The sequence below is a fragment of the Wolffia australiana genome, chromosome 3, assembly GCF_029677425.1.
Source record: "Wolffia australiana isolate 7733 chromosome 3, ASM2967742v1".
In the NCBI taxonomy this organism is placed as follows: domain Eukaryota; kingdom Viridiplantae; phylum Streptophyta; class Magnoliopsida; order Alismatales; family Araceae; genus Wolffia; species Wolffia australiana.
The window spans coordinates 11,694,859-11,718,254 of record NC_135837.1 but is presented as its reverse complement, the minus strand read 5'-3'; the positions used below and the strand labels follow the sequence as shown (position 1 = coordinate 11,718,254).

At 44.6% G+C, this 23,396-nt stretch overlaps 1 protein-coding gene across 1 annotated transcript; it reads right to left on the bottom strand.

Annotated features, from left to right (window-relative positions):
- Positions 1-2,672: 2,672 nt before the first annotated feature.
- PTAC14 (plastid transcriptionally active 14) lies at positions 2,673-22,497 on the bottom strand. Its single transcript, XM_078572544.1, has 13 exons — positions 22,253-22,497; positions 21,806-21,982; positions 21,544-21,681; positions 20,552-20,681; positions 12,021-12,145; positions 7,879-7,968; positions 7,653-7,803; positions 6,863-6,972; positions 4,141-4,212; positions 3,460-3,565; positions 3,158-3,355; positions 3,001-3,043; positions 2,673-2,894 (listed from the first exon to the last, which is right to left on the bottom strand). Exons 1-13 carry the CDS (start codon positions 22,310-22,312, stop codon positions 2,816-2,818), a joined length of 1,479 nt encoding a protein of 492 aa, XP_078428670.1. The 5' UTR covers positions 22,313-22,497; the 3' UTR covers positions 2,673-2,815.
- Between the last annotated feature and the right edge of the window lie 899 nt (positions 22,498-23,396).

Genomic DNA, 23,396 nt, shown 5'->3' with positions numbered 1-23,396 from the left:
GAGGATCTGTAATATGAAGTATGTCATGTGTTCTTCGAGGGAAAAGATGAAGATAGTTTGAATTTGAATTTTGATTAGGTCTTGTGTCTGTTTATGGATGGGACCTACTGTTGGGTTCTAGGGGCCTTGACTTGGATGAATAAATCTAAAACGACGCGCAGCGGAAGTCTTTTGCAAATCGAACGGCATCGACAAAAACCATTAAAACAAAATAACTTTGCACGAATCTCATTCGTGATTTCTTTGATCCCGGAGCGAGACGAGTCGAGCTGCTCAAGTGTGCAGCCTCTAGATGTATCCACGCGGTCTTTGGCGCGTCGGATCTCCTCCTTCTCGTAGACGAGCCCCATTCTATCTCCGTCGGCGTCGTTACGTCGTCCCGATCACATCAGGGATGGAGAGGGGGTGTGGGGAGAATGGAGAAGAAGGGGAAAGGCCCCTGGACAATTCTGGCCTGGGTGAATTTCGTTCAAGGCCTTCCCCTATTTATACTAAGTGGGTATTTTTCATAAAAACCCCCAAAACTTAAGTATATCTTCCAACGTCCAAAAGGCCATTTGCGTGTGACCCTCTAGGCCCATGTATCAGTCTAGTTAATGACTCCAGCGGCCCAATAACCTTTATTGGCCTTCCAAATTAATTAATTGTATCATCATATAGATTAATTAATGCGGATCGATTTAACCCAATCGATAGGTCGAGACTCCGACACGTGGGGTGCCAAGCTACGCCTCGTGTCCTAGAAGATACAAAGGAGTGTGTATCGACTCACTCATGGAACCTGTTCGTCATCGGTTACCGTGTATGTAACCGATCCACTTGACGCTCCTTGGACAACTTAGGGTATGGTCAACTGTCAAACCCTAATCGGTCATCTGAGTTAGTAATGCATTCGGAAATCATCGGAGAACTCTTCTCCGATATTTCACTGCCTTAGCCAAAGTACGACCGTCCGTCCACAAGACGTCTTTGGTGCCTCATATCTATGGACCACTTGCACAACCGTGACGTGAATCAACCCGATTAAGAGTTCGGTATAATACAATCCAGGGATTCATATAGATCAATTCAATGAACTCTTTCCACTAAAGATCACCCATTATCTATCTGTTGTGTCTCCACACTAATGGCTAAGGGACTGGCCATACTCATCATATGAGTGAGGCTAGATAGTGCTATTCTATCTGGATACTTTGATATCCATCTCGCATATCCTTCAAATTGGAATGTTTAGAACACATGCTTAAAGACTAGTGATCTCTGTATTACGATCTCATCATAATTCACTTAGTCCGATCATGTATTCATGAACTTCATTATAAGCTTCACAGGTGCACTATAATGAATATTTTCTATTAATGAACACGCAATGAGATGTGGAATGTGTGATTGGCTTGCCGGCCACATATATTTCCATCACCTACAACATGTTAATATCAAGAATCACTTCCTGAAAAGGGATAACATGAGAAAATACTCCCCTGCATCTATCTTTGTGTACCAATACATACTATTGATATTCTCCTAGACCTTGGAAAGTTGATGTCTCAACTCCTTGACACACTTATTGAAGCCAAGCATTGTTTGAAAAATGTTACAGGTGGAGAGTCTGTTGATCAGGCATCATATCAAAAGTTGACTGAGAAACTCATATCTTACTCATACTCGTCTTGACATTGTCAACATGATCAATCGTATGCGCCAGTTCATGCATGCTCTTAAGATGACTAATCTACAAGCTGGTAATTGTGTTCTCTCTACTACACCAAAGGGGCAATGGGCATGGTTTTCTCTACAAACAGGATGTTCTTCACTTGGAAGTCTGTGTGGATGTGAAATATGCTGGCTCTCATTGTGGATCATCAACAAAGTATGGACTTCTTTGAGGTACCTTGATCAAGGTGCATCAAGAAATAACCCATAGTCGATGTAACATGGAGATAAAATTGTCCTTTGATCCGAGGTCAGTGTGACTATTTGGATCCCCTAGACATCTGAACTTAACCTCTACTGTACCAGACCAGTTTCATACTTTTCTGACAACTAATCTGGTGGCATAGAACATGAAACAGTTTAACATGACCGCCCTAAGCATAATGAGGTTGGTTGGCACTTCACTAAGGAGAAGCTTGAGACGGGTGACTTGACATCAGCTTGAAAAGTTCTCGTCCACATACATCAAGTTCTATTTTTTCTCTTTTAGTTTACTCTCTCTTACCCTTACTCATCTTGTATAAATACTACATCTTGGGACCATATTAGTTAGACACATCCTTTTTCTCTCCTCTCTCGACCTTCCACGGCTTCTCCACCAGTTTTCCATCTTCATCCACCCCTAACATTCAATTTTACAAACTGATATATGAGTAAACACACTCTTATGCATCTCAAAAGGCCCTGATACTATTGGAATTTCAACACAGCACCATTATCTGTGATTAAGCCCTGGGGCTATGAATAGATTTGTCCATAATCCCAGAACAAAAGGGTATTGTTAGATTTTAATAGGGCACATAAAAAATCATGAAAACCTGTTTTATGGTGAAAATTAATAGTCTCAATGTGCCCATAAAACCCAGAAATCCTTGAGCATCATGATGAAGAGCAACAATGGGCCTGCCCTTATTTTGATGTCAGAAGGACAAGACAGACACTTCCAGATGAAATGAGACTGAGGAAAAAAGGCTCATGATCACCAGTTAACGCATAGCACCTGAATATCCCCCAGTTTACAGTAAGATAATGATGGGAAAATTACGAAACCCACCAATCCAATTTCATGATTCCTCTTCTGCACAGAAATTTGGGCTGAACCTCAGAAGAGTAATCTGTCCTGATAGAGTTCCAGAGCCTGGATCACCTTCTCTATGAATAATTTCCGGTGCCATCGGTACCTACCAACCATCATAGAAGTAAATGGTCATGTATGCGTCAAAAGCTATATATCAACGAATTATGTTGAGACATTTATATTTTTTTTTAAGAAAAACGTATTCTTACTTGATAGAAGCTTCAAGGGTTCGTCTCATTTGGGGGTTAGAATCTGCCATAAAGACGAAGAAAAAACAACACAAAATTAAGAAAAAACTTCAATTCCTTCAAAAAAACGAAATATACTTCAAACTTCATTTTAAAATATGCTCCACAGTCAAGGTACCAAGTATTTGTTTGTCTTGGTCAGACGTCGTAGGAAACTCTGCTAACAACTGGTGACACTCCTCCTGCAACTCCCTTGCAGCATTTCTCTCAGCGCTTGGGATTGGGGGAGAGTCACCTTCAGACCAAGAAGGCAACGCTCTAGCGGCCGCTATGACCGCACCATCAACAAAATCTTCACCGTCGGAGGATAAATTTTCTAAAATAGCCGGTGAGAAGAAAATGACTTTATTCAGTTCCAGCACTTCATAAGCCCACTTGAAAAAAAATAGATTCATAAATATAAGTAGAAGTAAGCCTTACTGTTGTGATAGTATTCTTCTGACAAACCAGATATGTTGAAGACAGAGAGGAAGGAGTCCAGGTGAACCTTAGCAGCGCCAGAAAAGATAATGCTATCCCATGGATTCTGCCCATTTAAAAAAAAAAAATTAAGGATTTTGCCCTGCAGAAAAAATATTAAATTCAACAAACAAAACTAGAACAAAGGAATAAAAAATGAGGACAGAACTGGTACTGTGAAGACAAATCAAAATGGTGGACTCGCCTCCAAATTTCTATAAGAGAAGATGCAAGTTATTTATCAATGAGTGAAGAAGGAGAGGGGGGGAGGGGAATTGGAGAGAGAGGGAGCGGGAGAGGACTTGGAGGGAGAAGAGAAAGAGAGAGAAAGAGAGTAAATAGATAGAAAAAAGAAGAAAGGAGATAGATTGAGACATAGAGAGAGAACGAGGAAGAGAAAAGGAGAGTGAGTGAAATCGAGAAAAGGGACAATTGTGAAGATTGATTTGGATACAGAACTATATTAAGGCCACCAACCGAATCAGCAAGGTTGAGATTCGATTTGAGATGTACATTTTTAAATTCCAGGTTTCGTTTTTTAATCTCACCCCTCAAAGAATAAGCCCTTATAACTTCAATTCGTAAAAGTAAGTTGTCTACTTTCTTTCATAAGGAAAAAACAACATATCGTAAGACCAGTACCAAAGATGATGAAAACCCATATCTCTCCATGAAGACATCATTCTTCTTCCCACTCATGTAGCCTATCGTCATCTGCAAGAAGTCCGAATTATCATTAACTGTAGAAGAATGCAACATTATTTATCAGAATAGAATACCGAAAGAGTTGCCGAACTGAAGACAACTATTAATTTGAGCCAAAGAAAGGCTTTCAGAGAAGACATTCCCGAATTTGGAAGTCAGAATAATCAAAGATTCTAACCAATAGCCCCACACTCATCCATGTTCTAGACCTTGGCATTTTGCATCGTGCTGATGAGATATTGCCGACAAGGTTAGATGTAATCCTCAACCTGATATTTTCATCATTTGGTTTAAGTATCGTTCTTAAAAAGAAAAAAAGGGTCCCTTCAAATGCTTGTAGGACTCCCCTAAAGAGGGCAGTCAAGAAGATTGGTAGAATTTGGCTGGGAGATTGATATGCTCCCCATCATACCTAGGGTTAGTTTCGTCATAATAGCTCATTAGGGGCATTGCGGTCATGTGGCCTATATGTATTTACTTCAAATAAGGGAGCCCTCCCTCTGGGAGAGCAGCCAATAGGTATCATAAAGTTGAAGCCCCATGTCACTCCTCACATCAATGTCTAAGTCCCATCTCCCACTCTATAATCCCCATCCCTCGTGCTCTTCTCCGTTTCAAAGCGTCATCAGGCAGTTCGTCCACGGTCGATCCCTGCCTCCTCCGTTTAAATTCTGTTCTGACCATTCCGTCTTAGTCTCCACCACCAGGAACCTCTACCCTTCTCCTCTATTAATCTTCCCCTATACAAATCTAGATCAAAGATTGTATCAGAGATCCTCTCGAGGGGATCAGGTGCTGATCCCGGTATGTAGACATTTCTATCTTTGACTCTTCCCTTTGAGGATTTGTTCCTTGATTGAAGCATACTCGGGATTCTATCATAATGAATCACAACAAGCAGTTTGCACTGGCTTTTCTCGCCAAGAAAATACCACTAAGAGTATGACGAGTTCCTAAAAAATGTATGCTAGTCAGTTTTTGCTGATGATGCAGACCACATGCTGTGCAAGACATCCAATTACACAGTATAAATGTCAATATTGTTTTTTGAAGAAATATACATGCCAATATTTTTTGCATGTTCTAAAGATATAATCTTTGACTTTGTAACTTGTGCAACAGTGACACTATTACATGATGCGTATCTAACCTAGATGAGTGGAGAGATGATTAAAACAACCAAAAATGCAGAAAAAAGTCATTTTTACCTTTTGAACCAATAGCATAGAAAGCATTATACTTTCATAACTTCATAAATAGAAGATAAGACAGTTAGAAAAGAAAAAAAAATAGAAATAGTTTGTTCAAGCCCTAAGCTACCTGATATCAGCCTACAAATCGTCTATGAGTGTCACTGTTTCCTTTTTTGTTTCAACTGAGGCTTTTCTACGAATGAGCACAAGTTCTTTGACCGACACATAAAAAGCTTAAGGAGGACTTCGGCACAATGAAAAAAATAACCGCCAAGAAATCGTTTACAAAAAGCGTGATTATATGAAATAGTTGACGATCCCCAACTCATTGTTGGCTCTGGCCCTTTCCAAATGTTTTTTTGTTCGCTGTTAATGTATGTACACCACAGGGAACAAGGTTATAAGTGATGAAAGAGGGTTACGCGATATAGGTGGTCTGCCACCTGAGGTTTATTAATATGTACCCTCATTGATATGTAATCAGCAACTTAAAAATACCATATAAGAACTTTGTTTTACTAAAGCAGTGGGCCCATCACTAGAGCCCATAATGTATACTTTTACAATGTGGGTTTTCTCCCACTCTCGTCCATGAGTCTTTTTGAGGTATTGTACTGACAGGGTTTCTGACAGGTGGAGGCGTCCCTGGGGTCAAAAACCCTGATTGTCACAGGGATCCTTGTTCCCTTTTTGTCATGGCCCTCTGCACCTATCCTTTTAAGTCACTCGTTCACACATGAGAATAAGTCACTTATGTGAGAACGTTCAGAGGAAGATTCTATTGTTTTTTGTTTCTGAAACCCAAACTCCTCTTGCGACGCCCCTGCATGGAGGCAGCTCAACTGTTCTTCATCTATGAGAGGTATTTTCGTCATTTGCCTTTAGTGTAATTCCCTATAATTACTTGTAGCCCTCCCTTAAGGAGTCAAGATCTTACTGAACTGGCATTAGATCCAACCTTGACTTTTGGGACGGGATGGGATGCTCTTTGTGTCTCATTCTGTCCTGTCCCGGCAACACAAACACACGGCTGGAACTGATACACCAGACCACAGCTCATCCCGCATCCCATCCCATGGCCCAGGATAGAAAGGACGGTACATGACTTGTGTTAGCCATCTCTTCCATGTGAAAATATTATAACATTTCGCTATATATATGGCTCCCACCTACCTAAATATGAGTTATGGGAGAATACAATAGTTTACTAAAATCTAAATTACTAGGCCACCCGAGGTGCGTTCCTGCATCCCGTCTGCCAACATGGAACTCAGGACAGGATACATGCACTACTAGACGGGGACTTGAATCCCAGGGAGCAGTCCATGTCCTGTTCACTATCTTCGAACGCTGGTCTGGACATGGGTCGTCCCGAACAAACATTAAATCATGGCTTTTACCTTCTCAGATTATAAATGAACTTGTAAACGGAACTTAGGATAGCAAAAAATCAGAATAATGGTCACCTCATCTCCCTTCCTGATTCTTTGGCCAGCATTGATAAGCACCTCAACCATACGATCTTTGAAACGCCAGTGGAGAAAGCAGTTAGGCTGAAAGGAGTGGTTCAACATATCTACAGAACGATTAGGTTAGGTTAGACAGAAGGAGAGTGAAGAACTCCGAGCAATATAACAGTAATGAACCACGCAGATTTAGTAAAGGCAAGATAAGTTAGAAGTTAAATTAGGAGGAAATGGTATTAGCAGACCAGGGAATTTGCATATGACACTGACAAAGACTGACCTCAAGCCAATCTATGACGATAGATTTGAAAACTCCGATTTTGCTATCTGATTTCATGAAATTAACAATCGGATTTGGAAATTAACACATATTCAAAACAAGGACAAAACTTCTAAATCAGACATTTCACCCACCAGAAATCAGCGTGTCCAGATAATTTTAATGAGTACAGGAAAAAAATAAGAAGCTAAAAATTCAATGACACAAATTATAAAATCTTCAAGTGGTGATAAATAGCTTATTGTAATAATTTCAGTCTAGTTATCTTTCAAGCACATCAAAATACCATCAAAATCCTTGCTTATTTCATCAAAATCCCCTCTGCGTCCCAAGAATGGTTCATGCCATTAAATGTTAATAGAGATACATTTCTTTCATGTCTCTAAATCAATGATATTAAGCAAAGATTAGAGGAAAGAACCACAAAGAAAAACAAAACGATACAGATGGTAGCACAGCAGTACAGCAATTAAGAACAAGAAAATCATATATCTTGCACAAAGATGTTACCTGCATATGGGACAAGCATGTTGGCATCTTGGACAAGTGCGCCGAGCCTGATTTTCATGTTTAATGAACGAGTCTGGACAACGCTGAGAGCCCACATGAATCTTTCAGATTCTTGGGCAAGTCGCCTGATCTTTAAAGGAGCTGCCGAATGCTGGTCGAATGAATAATGAGACAAAAGCACCAAAGGTGAAGGAAATTATAATGAGGAACTTCGTTGACTTCTCACCCAATGCCGTTCCCAAAATTCAATTCCTCTACGCTGCAGTGCTCTGATCCTGGATGCCAGATTTTCATCTTGCAATTCCGACAGCTCATCCTACATACAGAGCGAATTGTATCAATGGGCAATGATGATGGAAGAATTATCAAATGTAATTATTATAATTTTCATGAATTCTTTAAGGTCAAAATAAGACGGATTGTCGACCTCAAGTAAGGATAACTCTTATGTTAGTTCCAGAAAACAAAAATTATGAATGTATAGGGCATAAGATAAGACAAGGCTAACATTATATCCTAAGAGCAATGATCCGTTACTCAGACTATACAAACAAGGAGATGAAATAAGCAAATTGTTCAAATAATTGGGCTAGCTGAATCTGCATGGAAACTTGCAGGTACCAAATTCCATCAATAAACAGTAAACTTGGAAGAAAAGTCAATGAATGCCCTCCCCCTTCACCCCCTTCTAATCTAGTATGCCACAAGAGACTCGACTTAATGAAGAACATTCTTCATTGAGGCTGTCTTCCCCTTAAACACCACCTCATTGCCATGCAACCAGATGGAGAGCCCCCGACTCTCCCCAACCACCTGGTTCACAGCTCTGCACACTATGTCCAACGAGAGTACAGACATCCCTTTGTTATTCCACGATCTGGATACTCTCCAAAAAAACTCCTAATCAAGCCTTCCAAACACTTTCCCACCCCACATGGGCAACTTAAAGGCCAAGAGGTAGACAATTAATACAGTTGAAAGAAATCAATCACAGCAGCACCAAGCAACCGCCTTTTGATAATACTTTGTTTTGCCAGTCTCCTTTCTACCTTCTTTATTAATGGCTACCAATCTGTAATTGAGAGTCGTCCCCCCGTCAACGGTACACATAGATGGTGCATAGGAACTGAACTGAAGGGGGTCCCTAGGGCCCTAGAGCCTTGTGCTTTCTCCTCCAGTGAGGACTTGTCTCGATTGATCTATACGCTCGACACGTTTGCAAATAGGTCTAATAATGTGGAGAGATTCCTATGGTCCTCCACAGAGCCTTCCACAAAGAATGTAGTCTCATCCACATATTGGAGAAGCAGAATACCCGAAGGTAGCTCACTATCTGGAAAGCCCACAACAGGTCATGTGTGCCGCCTTTAAGGGTATGTAGCCAAAGCGTCTGCTGCTAGGACGAACAATAATAGTGCCAATGGACATCCCTACCTGACTCTTGTAACAGATGGATCTATTCCCCCTCCAGAGCCCCATTCATTAGGATCAAAAAAAGAATGGGATACAACACATTGCCACACACATGCCACTCATTCAGGGGAAAGACTCTCTAACTCATAGAGAACCATAGAAAAACCCAATTGATGAAATCTTATGCTTTTGCAAAATCAATTGTCCACATGAAGCCTCTGGTCCACTTCTCTTCCATGCCGCAAGTATTTTGCCTGCCACTAATCTGCGTCTACTAGCTGCTCGCCAGGAATGAACGCCAACTAAAAAGGCCTGATTAATTCTCCAATCACGCTCCTTAACCTGTCGGCTAAGACCTTTGTGATGATGGGATAAATGGAATATGATAGTGAGATAGGTCAAAAATCTCCAATGCGGATGGCCCCTTAGAACTTTGAAGAGATATTAGCAGTTGATATGCCCTAGTCCATAGTCACCATTCCTGAACTTCATCAAAGTATCCATGTCCTCTGTCCCCACCAGCTCCCAAAACTCATTGAAGAAGAATAGTTAAAATTCGTCATTCTGTCCACAGAGAAAAGCCTCCCTAGTGCGGTCTGCTGCTCTTTTGTCACCCAGGTTGCCCCTTTGCCACTTCATTGCTTCAGGATCCCCCTGGAGATGGCCATGAAGTGGTCCACTAAGGGACCACCCACTACTTGTGCCCTAGCATACTTCTGATTCTCCACCTGTACCTTCAATACTAGATTTGATCTTTTTCCTCCATTTGCAACCAGATGAAAAGACCGTGTTTGCATTGATGTCTTTCAGTCACAACCAGATGTGGTAATGACTAAAGGATACTAGGTGCAAGAGATGGCTTTGTTCAAGGCCCAGAAGGCACTTACAGGGTATGGCCACAGCTACTGCTTCCTTCACCAGCGCCACAGTCATCTCAGAGACTTACTCTTCCCTGCCGGGACAGGAGGGAAGAACTACTAGAGACCTTTCCTACATAGGGGGAAGCAACTGCCTTGGATCCATCTATATCGAGACACCTAATCCATTGAGGGTCGAGTGGAAGGGGGTTGCCAACACAAGCGTCACTGGCATTCATCATCAATCCGCAAACAGTGGGCCTTGAAAGATAGTATGATTTTTTTTTGAAACATATAAGGGACGATCACCTGACGAATTGGTGACCTTCCCAGAATAGTCATAAAAGGCCCATCTCAGCCAATCCAAAAACAGGATCAAACCCTCTTCCAACCATCACCTGATAAAACCTTGCTGCCTTGAGTCCTTCCAACTCATGTATAGACCCATCAGTAGAAGCCGCCCTGCCCCTAAATAACACCTTGTTTTGGTGCAACCAGATGATCCACAGTGCCAGCAATATCCAACCGCCTTCTTCTTTCCTTGTACACCCACAGTTCTGGATTGAGACCTAGAATACCTATTCAGAAGTCACATTCACCCTTGATATCCTATGGTTGGCCCAAATTGTGCATGCTAAAGGGTACTCGAAAAAAAGGTGTTAGCAATCTTCTTCCCCTCTTGAGCATAACAGACATTCCAACGATGTAACTGGGTATATCCTTTTAATAAATGCTTGTGTCATTGGTCTTCTCCATACTAGCAGCAATCAGTGGGACTTTTTGCTGCGATATGAATCTACATGGCCCGATGATTGTTGGGTCCTCTCGCCCCTCTTGGATCATCTCATATGCCCGCTGGACTGAAAAAGGATTGTTTACCCATATCCAGCCATCTTGTTCCTCGCCTATCAGACTTAACTGGACCAGGGACTGCCGCATGTCCAGGAATTCAACAACCCACTCGTCCGATAGGGCACCAGGCAAGATGGTGTTCCATGCTCCATCCCCAAAGTCCCAAACCTGGGCACTGGGGCTCCGTGTGAGCACATATAAGAGAGGGAATGCCTTGCGCAAGATGGTTGTTCAGGACCAATAAAGAGCCAGAGATGCACAAAGTAAGATTGTCGCTGAGAGAAGCGAGATATAGAGATAAAATGCGAGATAGCAAGAGTGAGAGAATGCGAGATTGAGAGAGAATGAGAAATAGAACGAGTGAGAGAACGTGCGAAAGTGAGAAAATGCTACATAGAGAGAGAGAGTTAGAGAGAGTGAGAATGAGAGAGAAAGAATACTGGATAGACAGAGAGAGTGAGAAAAAGGCAGAAAGCCAGATGGATATATATAGAGCGAGATATTGAGAGAACAAATGGGAAGTTGACAGAATAAACCTTGCTGGAAGAGGAAAATGCTGATGAAATGAACTTTCCCTCACAAAAATATCAAGTGACTCTTCTCAACACTCCAAGAGGTTGGGATACAAGTATCTAAAGGGAAACATAAGGGAAATTATTAAAATGACCCGATATAAGATGGGGTTCATATCATATCGTCATCTCTCCATGATACTGACTGATTTTAAGTTCACGAGAAAATAGGTACAGGTTTATAACTTCAGGGAACAGACGCATATTTTCTAAACACAGGTTGAAATGAAAGAAAGACCAGGCATTTAAATGAAAGCACAAGTAAATATAAAAGATCATAATGACAAAACTAATGCTGGACACCAAGGAATAAGAATAAACAAACATGAGAGTTGACTAATAAACTTAGATTTTGTGGTTTCAGAGGAACTGTTTGAGAAATTTGAGAGGTATTGCTTCTGTGAAATGTTACTTTATCAAAAGGACATGATTAATGGAGCCTATATAAATCACTGCATTAGCGGAACATAGTTATTTCTTTATTTTTTGCTATCGCTTTTCATTTCCTGCAATCTGAAATTCGATTTCTTTAGCATTAATGACCCAGTGATTTATGGTGGACGGTGAAGTCATTAAAAAACACTCACTAAACAAAGATTACCCAACCTAAACAAGAGTGAGTAAAACCTTCCGTTAGAATATATTAATAGAGTTTCTATTAGATTTAATCAAACCTTTGAGGCAAGAAGCATGCTGGTGCATTCATCCGGACTAGGTAAGAAGTCTCCATAGAGCTGCCAAAAATTACCCTCCAAATCAAGAGCAAACAGAAAAAGGCAGGCCAACCTTAGATCCCAGTCTGTCTGCAGAAGCACAAAACAACTGAATGAGAATGGAGCAAAAAATACCAATGGTTAAGACAAAATGTTTATGTTAAATAAAAAAACGAGGGAAGAAGATACCAGTGAAGAGAGTGGAAAAGAACCTAATGTCTGTCTTATTTTATTCTGACAGATAGGTCCACTTTTTATTTGTGTCAAGAAAACCTTGTACCTAGGCTTTTCCCGTCTCCAACAATGACACCGATAAGATTAAAAAACACAAAAATGCCAAGGCTAGAAATGAGATTATCTAACTCTCTATTTGGGCTCCTGATCAGCGATCAGACTCTCTTTCTTGGATTCTTGATGGTGCGGCTAATTGGATTTTGGAGTGGCACTAGTTAGGCGCACGTGTGAGCTTTGTAGTTCCTTGAGAGTGATCACGAGTCTGAGAACAACCAGGAGCACAATTTTAATATTTTTTTGTTTGTTTCTGCTTTTGCTGTTTTCTGATTTACATAGCTGATGTCAACGACATCAATTGTGTGATCGAGAACCTTATTGTCAACTTGTTATCGTTTTGAGCAAATTTATACTCGATACCATCGTCTTGCATGATAGGGTTATCTTTTATCGATATTGATATCATATCGTCCTCATTTTTACAGTTGTCAGATAATGTAGATAACAATAATGGATCGGGTATTAACCTTTTGGTCAGGTGATTGACAAACCCTAGAGAATTTGGAGGAGAAGAAGGGTCGATGGAGGTTGAGAAATGAGAGAATAGATTGACATAAGAAAGTAAGTGGCTTACATTAGGGTATTTATACCCTATGAGAGAGAGGAAATAAGAGCTCCTAAAGGGCTTATAGAATAGGGCCCAAGAGGAGGATAAGCACTTAACTAACACCCCCCCGCAAGCGAAGTATGGATGTCGTCCATATTGAGCTTGGATACAGCACGTTGAAGCAGCGGCCGGGACAGTCCCTTGGTGAGGACATCCGCTGCCTGGTCAGCAGAGGAGACGTATTCGAGGTCGAAGAGGCCCTCGTCCATACGTTCCTTGAAGAAATAGCGGTTGCGCTCCATGTGCTTGATGCGCCCTTGCTGTCCGGGGTTCTTGGCCAAGGCGATAGTGGATTTGTTGTCACAGAAGAAGTGGATTGGTCCCACATACTTCACGTGAAGATCGGCGAGGATGTTGTGGATCCACTGTCCTCGGCTGCCCCATCAGCAAGAGCACAAATTCGCCTCGGCACTGGAGCGACACCTTGTCCTGCTTGCTACTTTTCCAGCTGACGAGGCTGCCAAGAACGAACGTGCAGTACCCCGTGGTAGACCGACAATCCACAATGGAGCCAGCAAAATCGGCATCGGTGTACACCTTCACCGTCTTGTCCGAGCTATGAGGGAAGAGGAGTCCCTTGCCCGGGCAGCCCTTGAGATACGAAAGTACCCAGTGGGCGGCTTGACTGTGGATCTCCCTCGGTGAGTGCATGAACTGACTGAGCAGGTTGACCGCGAATGCAATGTCGGGCCGAGTGTGAGTCAGGTAGAGGAGTTTGCCCACCAACTGCTGATAGCGGTGAGCATTCGTCAAAGGAGAGTCCTCGCCCTTGCCCAACTTGACGTTGGGGTCGATAGGAGTGCTCACTGGCGCACACCCGGTCATTCCTGTCAAAGTCAGCAAGTCGACGGCGTATTTCTGCTGTGAAACAAAGAGGCCCCGTGAGGAGTACGCCACCTCAAGGCCGAGGATATATCGGAGAAGGCCAAGGGCCTTGATCTCAAATTCCTTGGCCAGGGCGGTGCTAAGACGAACGGCTTCAGCAGCATCTGATCCCGTGATGAGGATGTCGTCGACATACACAGCAAGGATGGAGATCCCGGTCGGACGGTGGCGGAAGAACAAAGTGGCATCTCCGTTGCTCTGAGTGTACCCTTCGGCTTTCAGAACAGCGGAGAACCGGCCGAACCACATGCGCGGAGACTGCTTTAGTCCATAAAGGGACTTCCGCAGTCGGCAGACGTGGCCAGGGGGGCCGAGAGAGTAACCCGGCGGCTGCTGCATGTACACCTCCTCCGTCAAGTCGCCATGCAAGAAGGCGTTCTTGACGTCGAACTGTCGGATAGCCCACCGGAAGTGAGCCGCGAGGGCCAGGAGGAGGCGAACGGTCTCCATCTTCGCCACAGGTGAGAACGTCTCGAAGTAGTCCACTCCGTAAGACTGGGTGAACCCGCGAGCCACAAGTCGAGACTTGTAGCGCTCAAGGGTGCCATCCGCATGATGCTTCTTGGTGTGGACCCACTTGCAATCCACCGCCCGCTTGCCAAGAGGGAGGGGGACGATGTTCCAAGTGCGGTTTCGGAGTAGAGACTGCATCTCCTCGTCCATCGCCGCTTTCCAATGAGGAGAAGCGATAGCATCGGCTAAGCGGCGAGGGATGGGATCCGACTCGATGCGAGCAAGAAACAGCCGGTAGGGAGTACTCAGCCGGTCGAAGGAAAGAAAATGCGAAAGAGGATAACGGGGCGTCTGAGTGCACTGACGAACCCCTTTCCGGAGGGCAATGGGCCATCCCAACTGGTCGTCATCGTCGAGAGAGGTTGAGGATGGCTCGGCCAATGGAAGATGAGCGGAAGCAGTGGGGGAGGGGGAGTCCTCGGGGGGAGGACGAGAAACCTCCACGGGAGAATCAGATGACGGAGCAGGGGAAGAAGACTCGTCATGGAAGGGAAGGAAAGGGTCATCAAGGGGAGGAGGCGCAACGGGAAGCGAGGAGGATGACTCGAGAGGGGACTGATCGGAGGAAGGAGGAAGAGGAGGAGCATGCCGGATGGCGGGAAGCAAAGATGGGGAGGACAGCACGTCCAAAGGCCCCTCGGGGGTCACCGACGGAGAAGAATCAAAGGGAGAGGGATCATGGAAGGAGGAAGAAGATGCGGGAGCGGTGGGCTCCAAGAGAGGAACGGGCCCCAAGTGGGGAGCCGAGGGAGCCTCATCCAACGGGAGGCGGGATGAGGAAGAGTGGTCCCCAAAATAGGGTTCATGCTCGGCAAAGGTGACATTTGCCGAGATGAAGTATCGCCGAGACGGCGGATGGTAGCACCGATACCCCTTCTGAAGAGAGGAGTACCCAACGAAGACGCACCGAACAGCACGAGCGTCAAGCTTTGTCCGGCCCGGAGACGTGTCGTGGACATATGCCGTGCAGCCGAATATCCGTGGCAAGAGACCCGTCCGCAGGCACGTGTCGGGGAAGGCCGCGCTCATCCGGTCCAGGGGGGTAGAGAACGCCAACAGCTGGGTGGGAATGCGATTGACGAGATGGGTGCTCGTCAGGACGGCATCGCCCCAATACGGCCACGGGGCCTTGGCGTCGATAAGGAGCGTCCGGGCCGTCGAGGTGACATAGCCGATGCGACGTTCGGCTAGTCCGTTCTGCTCCGGGGTGGCAGGGCATGAAGATTCGTGGAGGATCCCCCGGTCGGCGAAGAAGGCGTCGAGGTCGTTGTTGAAGAAGTCGCGGGCATTATCCGAGCGAAACCGCTGGATACCCCGACCAAACTGCGTCGCCACCATCGCACAAAAATGATGGACATTCTGCGCAACTTCCGACTTCGCGGTGAGGAGGTAGACCCACGTATAGCGAGTTGCCTCGTCCACAAGTAGAAGGAAGTACCGATGACCTTTCAAGCTAGGTTTCGGGGCAGGTCCCCACACGTCGCTATGCACCCGGAACAGCGGGACAGATGTGTGAGCCGAGGACGGAGTGAAGGAAGAACGGCGATGCTTCGCCAACTGACAAGCGTCACACACCAAGGTCTTAAGGTCCAAGCCAGAACATAATTCAGGGGAAAGACGGTGAAGAGTCGCAAAAGGCGGGTGGCCCAGCCGCTGGTGCGTCATCAGGAGTCGTCCCCACCGCTGCTCGGCCCCCGTCCGAAGTGTCCGATGCGCCACCAATCATTCTCCACCACCTTCTTGTGTGCGAGAGCATAATCGGAGATCGACAGAGAGCCCTGTTTCAGGTTGGAAGCTTGAGCAGCGAGGGCGTAGATGCGCCACCAATCATTCTCCCGCCCGCAAAATTTCGTGGCTTGGTCCCAAAACCCTTTGACCATTTTCTGATGGGGAAAGCGGTCGCGGAAATCGGGGGCCAATGTGAACGTGGACAGCCACCCAAGAATGAACTGCTCCTCGGCGTCCCAAGCCGCATAGTGAGGGTGATCGGCGGTCAAGGGATGCTCGGTGTAGTGCTTGTACAGTTGACGGGATTTGAGGGTGGTCTCGATGAAGCGAGACCACTGCAGAAGATTCGGGCCGCGGAGAAGAGTTGATTCCGAGACCAGAGGCAACGGATGAGTGATCTTGTAGGAGAGCGGCTTCTCCGCAAAGTCGGTCTCTGTGTAAGGCATGGTCTCTGTGTCGGTCTCTGCGCGGCTGACTGCACGGCTGGCTGCGCGACTGGCTGTGCGGCTGGCTGCGCGGCTGGCTGTGCGGCTGGCTGTGCGGCTGGCTGTGCGGCTGGCTGTGCGGCTGGCTGCACGGCTGGCTGTGCGGCTGGCTGTGCTGACTGGCTGCTGCTGGCTGCGGCTGGCTGTGCGGCGGCTGCGCTGCGGGCTGCGCGGCTGGCTGCGCGCTGAGCGGGCTGCGCGGCTGGCTGCGCGGCTGAGCGGGCTGCGCGGCTGAGCGGGCTGCGCGGCTGAGCGGGCTGCGCGGCGGCTTGCTGCTGTGCGGCTGGCTGGTCGCGGCGGCTTGCTGCTGCGCGCGGCTTGCTGCTGCGCGCTTGCTGCTGCGCGCTTGCTGCTGCGCGGCTGGCTGCTGCTGCTGGCTGGCTGCTGCGCTGGCTGGCTGTGGCGGCTGGCTGCGCGGCTGGCTGCTGCGCGGCTGTGCTGGCTGCTGAGCGGGCTGCGCGGCGGCTTGCTGCTGTGCGGCTGGCTGGTCGCGCGGCGGCTGGCTGCTGCGCTGCTGGCTGGTCGCGCGACGGCTGGCTGTGCGCGGCGGCTGGTCGCGCGGCTGGCTGGTCGCGCAGTTTGCTGCTGCGCGGCTGTGCTGGCTGCGAGGAGGGAGGGAGGGTGAGATCAAGGGGATCTCAAACCCTAAAGGGTGATGTCAAACCCTAGAGAGGAGAGGGAAGATCAGGAGCCCTAGAGCTCTGATACCATGACAAACCCTAGAGAGTTTGGAGGAGAAGAAGGGTCGATGGAGGTTGAGAAATGAGAGAATAGATTGACATAAGAAAGTAAGTGGCTTACATTAGGGTATTTATACCCTATGAGAGAGAGGAAATAAGAGCTCCTAAAGGGCTTATAGAATAGGGCCCAAGAGGAGGATAAGCACTTAACTAACAGTGATCGTCCCTTTTATTTTACAAAAATGAAAGGGGCAGAACGACCAAACACCAAATATTAGTTGATAGCAAAAAAACTGCCTTCAAGATTACAGGAAGTTATGTTTATGGCCACAAGTTGAAAAAGAGAAATATTACCAACCTCATTTAATTGAGAATTAATTTTAATATATATTTTAACGTTGACAGGGAAGGAACAGATATTTACCTCCACAATAATGGCTAATAACCATCATTATCAAATAAAAAATGTGGTCTAAAGGAATAACGAGAGATTTTGAACAATTGTAGAACGGTTGTAAGGATTGACAGAAAGTCGTTTATGATTAATGCTATACTCAGACAAAAATCCCGCTGCAATGAAAGAGACATTTCAGAGGAAAATCATGGAAACTGAGGCACTACAAACCCTCTGATAAGTATTTCAGCAAGGCATACAGAAGAAAACAAGTCCAGAGGGAAGCGCTGCAGCACACGATTTTAAAAAAAATTCACGCCTATAAATAAGACCGCAGGGGGAGGAGGCAGTTACGAGAAGTTTTTTTCCTCAAGAAATTCCCAAATTGTGGGAGCAGGAGCTGGAGCAGTCAGAAGGGACATTCCTGACAGCCAGGAGGGGAGATCCTGACCAGATCTCCATCGTTCTTTCTTTCTTTCTCTATCTTCTTGTTCTATTCCGATCAACTATCTTTCATTTGAATCTATAACGAGCTGCTGGATTCGTTGTTATAGTTGATGCTATAACACCCTCATTCAGGTCTGTGATGGAAACCCTAGATGTACAGATAGAACACATTGAATCCAATGCAAAACATAAATTAAAAAATACGAATTTTGGAGTTCTATCTTCAATAATGCATGATATGTTGATAAAAACAGTACTTAAACAAACTTTAAATTATGTTAGCTCGGCAATTCAAGAGGCATCCCACTTAGCAAAGCTAAAAATTTCTGGCTTTTCCTTTTTGAGATAACGGCTTCGACAACAAATCTTGCAGAAATTAGAGCATTATCAAAGTCAAGTTTTTCAAAAATTCTCCAAAGTTTCTGCAAAGGGTTCCATGCCAAACTTCAACATCCACATCCAAAGATCTTCTTGAATTACTTTTGAAATGCGCACATACTGAGGGCCAAACAAGAGTAAGGGTATCATATGGAAGGTTGACTTTGCTAGAGCATATGACTCGCTCGACTGAAGATTCCTATGGTCTGTGGGAGATTCTATGCAGACCAATAAAGCAGGGAGGGCTGGGGATCCTTCATCTGGAATCAATGAATTTGGCACTATTGACCAAGTGGGTGGAAATGATTGCGACTTCAGCGGAGGGGCTGATTTTCAATGTCCTGAGAGACAGGTATAGCTCCGAGATAGATTGGGAGAGACGCTGGGCTAGAGTCAGAGGAGAGTCCCCCTTTTGGAGCGGTCTGCATCAAGCCATACCTCGCATTCATGAGTTCTTTGAGCCTAGATTGGGAGATGGGGCAACATTTCGTTTTTGGACTGACAACTGGTCCAATCACGGCTCCATGAATTTGAGGTTCCCAAGGCTATTTGCTCTAGCAAGGAATTCAGAGGCCACGGTCAGGGAATGTTGGAATGAGGCTTGGGTCCCTATGCGGATAGTAGCTTTATCAGAGCCATGGTTTGAGGTGTTGTTGGGGCTACAAGTGACACTTCTACCATTCAGACTGGTAGTTGATTCCCACGATGGTTGGATGTGGCGGGGGCCGTCTTTCTCGGTGAAAGATGCATATCTGAAAATCCGAGGGACAGCTCGGGACGACGAGACAACCAGTAAGGCCTACCACATGTTGATGACATGCAAAGTCCCCCTTAAAGTGCGGCTCTTCAGTTGGTTGCTGAGGCGACGAAGGCTGGTCGCAAGGGTCTATCGGCAGAGATGGGCCCCTGCGGCTCCCATTGACTGTCCTATGTGAGACAGGGATGAGGAAAATTGCTCCCATCTGTTCGTCACGTGTCAGTTCGCGCAGGGCGTCTGGGCATCGCAGCATTTACCAGGGATGGATATCTGATAAGTTCTATTCCCGGAAATACCAAAGAAGGAGGAAGCAGAGATCTGGTCAACAGGCCGTTGACCGAGACTAGTAAACAAGGAGGGGAGGGACCCCTCTACTCTATAAATAAAGACCCGTACGGGTGGGGGTCAGGTATGTCTTTTCTAATTCTTGAAGAAGAACCCGATTCGTTCAAATCGGGAAGGGCCAAGAAGTGGGCGGGACATCTCGTCAACTGCTTGGAAGGAGGAGCTTGCCATCGAGGGGAGCCGCCTGGAGGAAGATCTCGTCCGACGGAGCTGGAGCCATCTTGATCGAAGAGGAGGAGCTCCTGAGAGGAGACGTCTCGTCGTGAGAGGGGGAGCGCCACCGAAGGAGAGAGTTTCACCGTATCTTGCAATATCCAAACAATCTTGATATATTGGAATATTCGACGATCTTATCGAGCTGCGCATTTCATCCTATTGGAATCGCATTGAGCATGTTCTATCAATATCTCCTCGGACGAGGCCTTTTGGACTTCAGTTTTAGACGGGAGACACAGAAGTCGACTGGATTGGGGGCGCTTGCTCGCGGTGCTCTGGAAGATATGGCTGCATCGAAACGAGATAGTGTTTAACAGGAGGGCGGCTTCGGTGGAGAATGCCGCTCATGATGTGGAGGCGCTGATGTCTTTTTGGGGTGGAGGAAGAGGATATCCTATTTGAGTTTGATTGTATATTGTTTGTACAAAATCTTTACCATTAATGATAGCAGGTAGGCCACCGGTTTCGGTTTGGTCTTTCCTTATTGTTCAAAAAAAAAAAAAACAACTTCACAATATTAGAGTAACAATTTAGAGGTAATTGGAAAAAACATGATTATAACCAAGTACTTTGATGAGGAAAACTTGTCAGGACCATTCTTTGATGACTTCATCAAAGAATGACCCGTGGATAAAGGTTCTACGGGTCAATCATTCAATGCGTCTGAAAAACTTAAACATTATCTGATTCCTATGAAATAAGCTTATGATTTGGGTACAAGATTGACATCACAAATGACAAGAGGTATTTTACATAAAGCACAAACTTGCCTCTGGATTCGTTGAATTGATGATGTCAAATATAGGATGCCCCACAGGCACAATATCAGGGAAAAACATCCAAGGAACCTGCTGGCTGATCGTAAGCATCAACTCCAGAGGGATTTCCATTATTATCTGGAAAAAATTCATCAATCACAACAATGACGGATAAATTAAGCATTGACAGACGAATTTTAAACTAAGTTCTGAAATCAAGATTTCAAATTAACGACTTATAATACTACCTACAGACGGTATGAAGATAATTGATGTCTGATTGTTATAGATTCATTTAAGATAGTCTTGCAGTTGAATCTAGGGTTCACTGTCACTGAGATGATGAGTAAGTCTTCATTCAAGATGATGATGATGAGCTCATCATCGTCATCATTTTTTAAACACTTTTTTCCGGTTTTTCTCTTTCAGATGATGAGTCTTATTGTCCTTGTCATTCTTCTGTGGATACGAAGAATGATCTACGATCCCGCCTTGATCGATGATCGGAACTAATAGATCTTGCCCAATGATTGATCAAACTTTTTATCATTGCCAATCAGATCTGATCCATCGCCTAACTCGAGTTGCTTTCTTTAACTTTACTCTTTCAAAGGATGAGACAAAATTGTCCTTGTGATTTGTTTGCTTCTAGGACAATGATGATGACCCCACCCCAGTCGACAATTCGATGGAACAAGGTGATCCGATCATTGTATGGGTTTCTTCGTCGGATTAGTTTGACCCAGATCATATCGACCTGGTCCAACAATCGATGCAACCGTTTAGATCATACCTGATCCAATCCTAACCCGTGTCACTTTCTTTAATTTCAGTCTTTCAGATGATGAGTCTCATCGTCATCGTCATTCGTCAATGCCTAGGAAGACGATAAAGATGATAATTTCTCTAGTAGAAGACTGATTTTTCCTCATCTTATGCAGATGACAAACTCCTTATCATTCTCGAACCTCACTTGAATCATCAAAAAAATTCAACTCACTCTAGCTCTACGAAGGGGCTCAACATCCCTTGAAGCGTACACTCCGAACCCATCTGGGCCTTCCTTGAATTCAACCCCATAAGCCCTGACACTCCGAACATACCCAATCTTGTAAAAATCAGGATCCGCGGGCTCCAACTGCAGAATAAAATTAAGAAATGTCAACAAAACAAAGTGACTAAATTAGATTAAAATTAACCCCCATACAATCTGATGAAGAACCAAGCAAGAAAATGAGACAATTGGAACTGATTTTCATCACCTCGGAGGTCGATTCCTCCACTTGCGGAGGATCGAAGAGCCTGTACGGAGGAGGGCTGATCGAAGCTCTAGCAGATAATGAAGTTCTCCCTTTGTTTTCCCTTTTACGCGAAGGATTTATCCAGTTTTTACCAGGCTTGAGAGGCGACAAAGAATCGACGTTTGCAAATCCCCGCAACTGATTAATGTAAAGAACACACGAAAGAGGTCAGAGAAGCAGACCCACTCCGGAAATCCCCCGGGAGAGAAATGGATTTTCGATTATAAGGGAGGAAGCAAAGAACAAAGAAGAAAAAACCCACCACGGTATGCAATCCCATGAACAGATTGAAGAAAACAACGCATGAGAGAGATCAATGAAGCGAACCCACTTCGGACTCCCACAGAAAAGAAATGGGTTTTCGATGATAAGGGAGAAAACATTGAACAAAGAAGAAGAATTCCGCACCTTACTGCCATTGATGAGTGTGTGACGAAGATCATATTGTAGTGGAAGAGAAGAAACCATGGCGATGAAGTGATGGGTCTTCCCGATTCACGCATCCATGCTCACGAACAGCTCTTCAAAGCTTCAGAGAGTGGATTCGGCGCAATGCCAGAGAAAACCCACCTGCGTTCTTTGCTGGGTCAGGGCTTTAGCGGGGTTTTCCGAGGAGAGGAAGAAAACATTATCTTCTAGTGAAGAAGACGGAGAGAAAACCCAGTTGAAAATAGGAGCTCAGCCCACGAATGGATGGGATTTCTTTGACACTTCCACCTTACTCAGAAAATAACGTCTGATCTTCACTGAGATTTTTTTTTTTTCTCATAACATTTTCAGAACAATACCAGACCTCACAAAGTGTTGTTAAGATGCTCGGCTCAAAAGATTAAGGAAGCTATCCAAGATCTCAGATTAGACTCAGATCATGTTAAGAACTCAGAATTGGGGAGAATTGGGGATGGGTTTTTACCCCAGAAGTTTGTCAACAAGACTCCACCTGGCGAAAGAAGTTTGAATAAAAATGTCAAACTTTTTTGATAATTTTTTTGAATTTTTTTCAACAGAAACATTATTTCTAAATTTCATAAAAAACAATACATTTATTATTACGCCATTTGTTGCAAGATTGAAGAAGTTACAGGGAATCAAAGGAGAACACCGAGAAATCATGAATAAAAGAGAACAAAATTTTGCAGAACAATTTTTTGGAGACTCGGTCAATTATTCATTATGAAATTAGTTCCTGCTTACTCTTACAGTTCTCTTGAATTCATGGATATTGTATTCAGCAATGTTAGTACAGCATTTTGAATGTTACAAGCAAGTGGAGGAACAATCTAGAAGCCCTCTAGTGAGATCTCAAATGAGGAATCTTGATCTCTACACGTCTTTACATTTCATATATTGAACCATTTCATATATACTATAATAAAATAATATATTTTATTTTAAAAGATATTTTACCATTGCTTCTCATTGAATATCCTTCTATATAGGAGAAAGCAACTATGTATATGCTAGTGTTTGCATTATATCAATATATTCACTTTTCAGTGTATCATGTTGGGTTCTAGAGCTGTGATTGACATGAAACCCTTATTGATTTAAG

Excerpts from the sequence above, each read along its gene's own strand:
- PTAC14 (XM_078572544.1), bottom strand. The coding sequence starts at position 22,312 with ATGGTTTCTTCTCTTCCACTACAATATGATCTTCGTCACACACTCATC. Across the intron at positions 4,213-6,862 it reads GAATCAGGAAGGGAGATGAG|ATGACGATAGGCTACATGAG; the intron begins GTGACCATTATT and ends GACTTCTTGCAG. Across the intron at positions 3,356-3,459 it reads AGAAGAATACTATCACAACA|AAAATTTATCCTCCGACGGT; the intron begins GTAAGGCTTACT and ends CGGCTATTTTAG.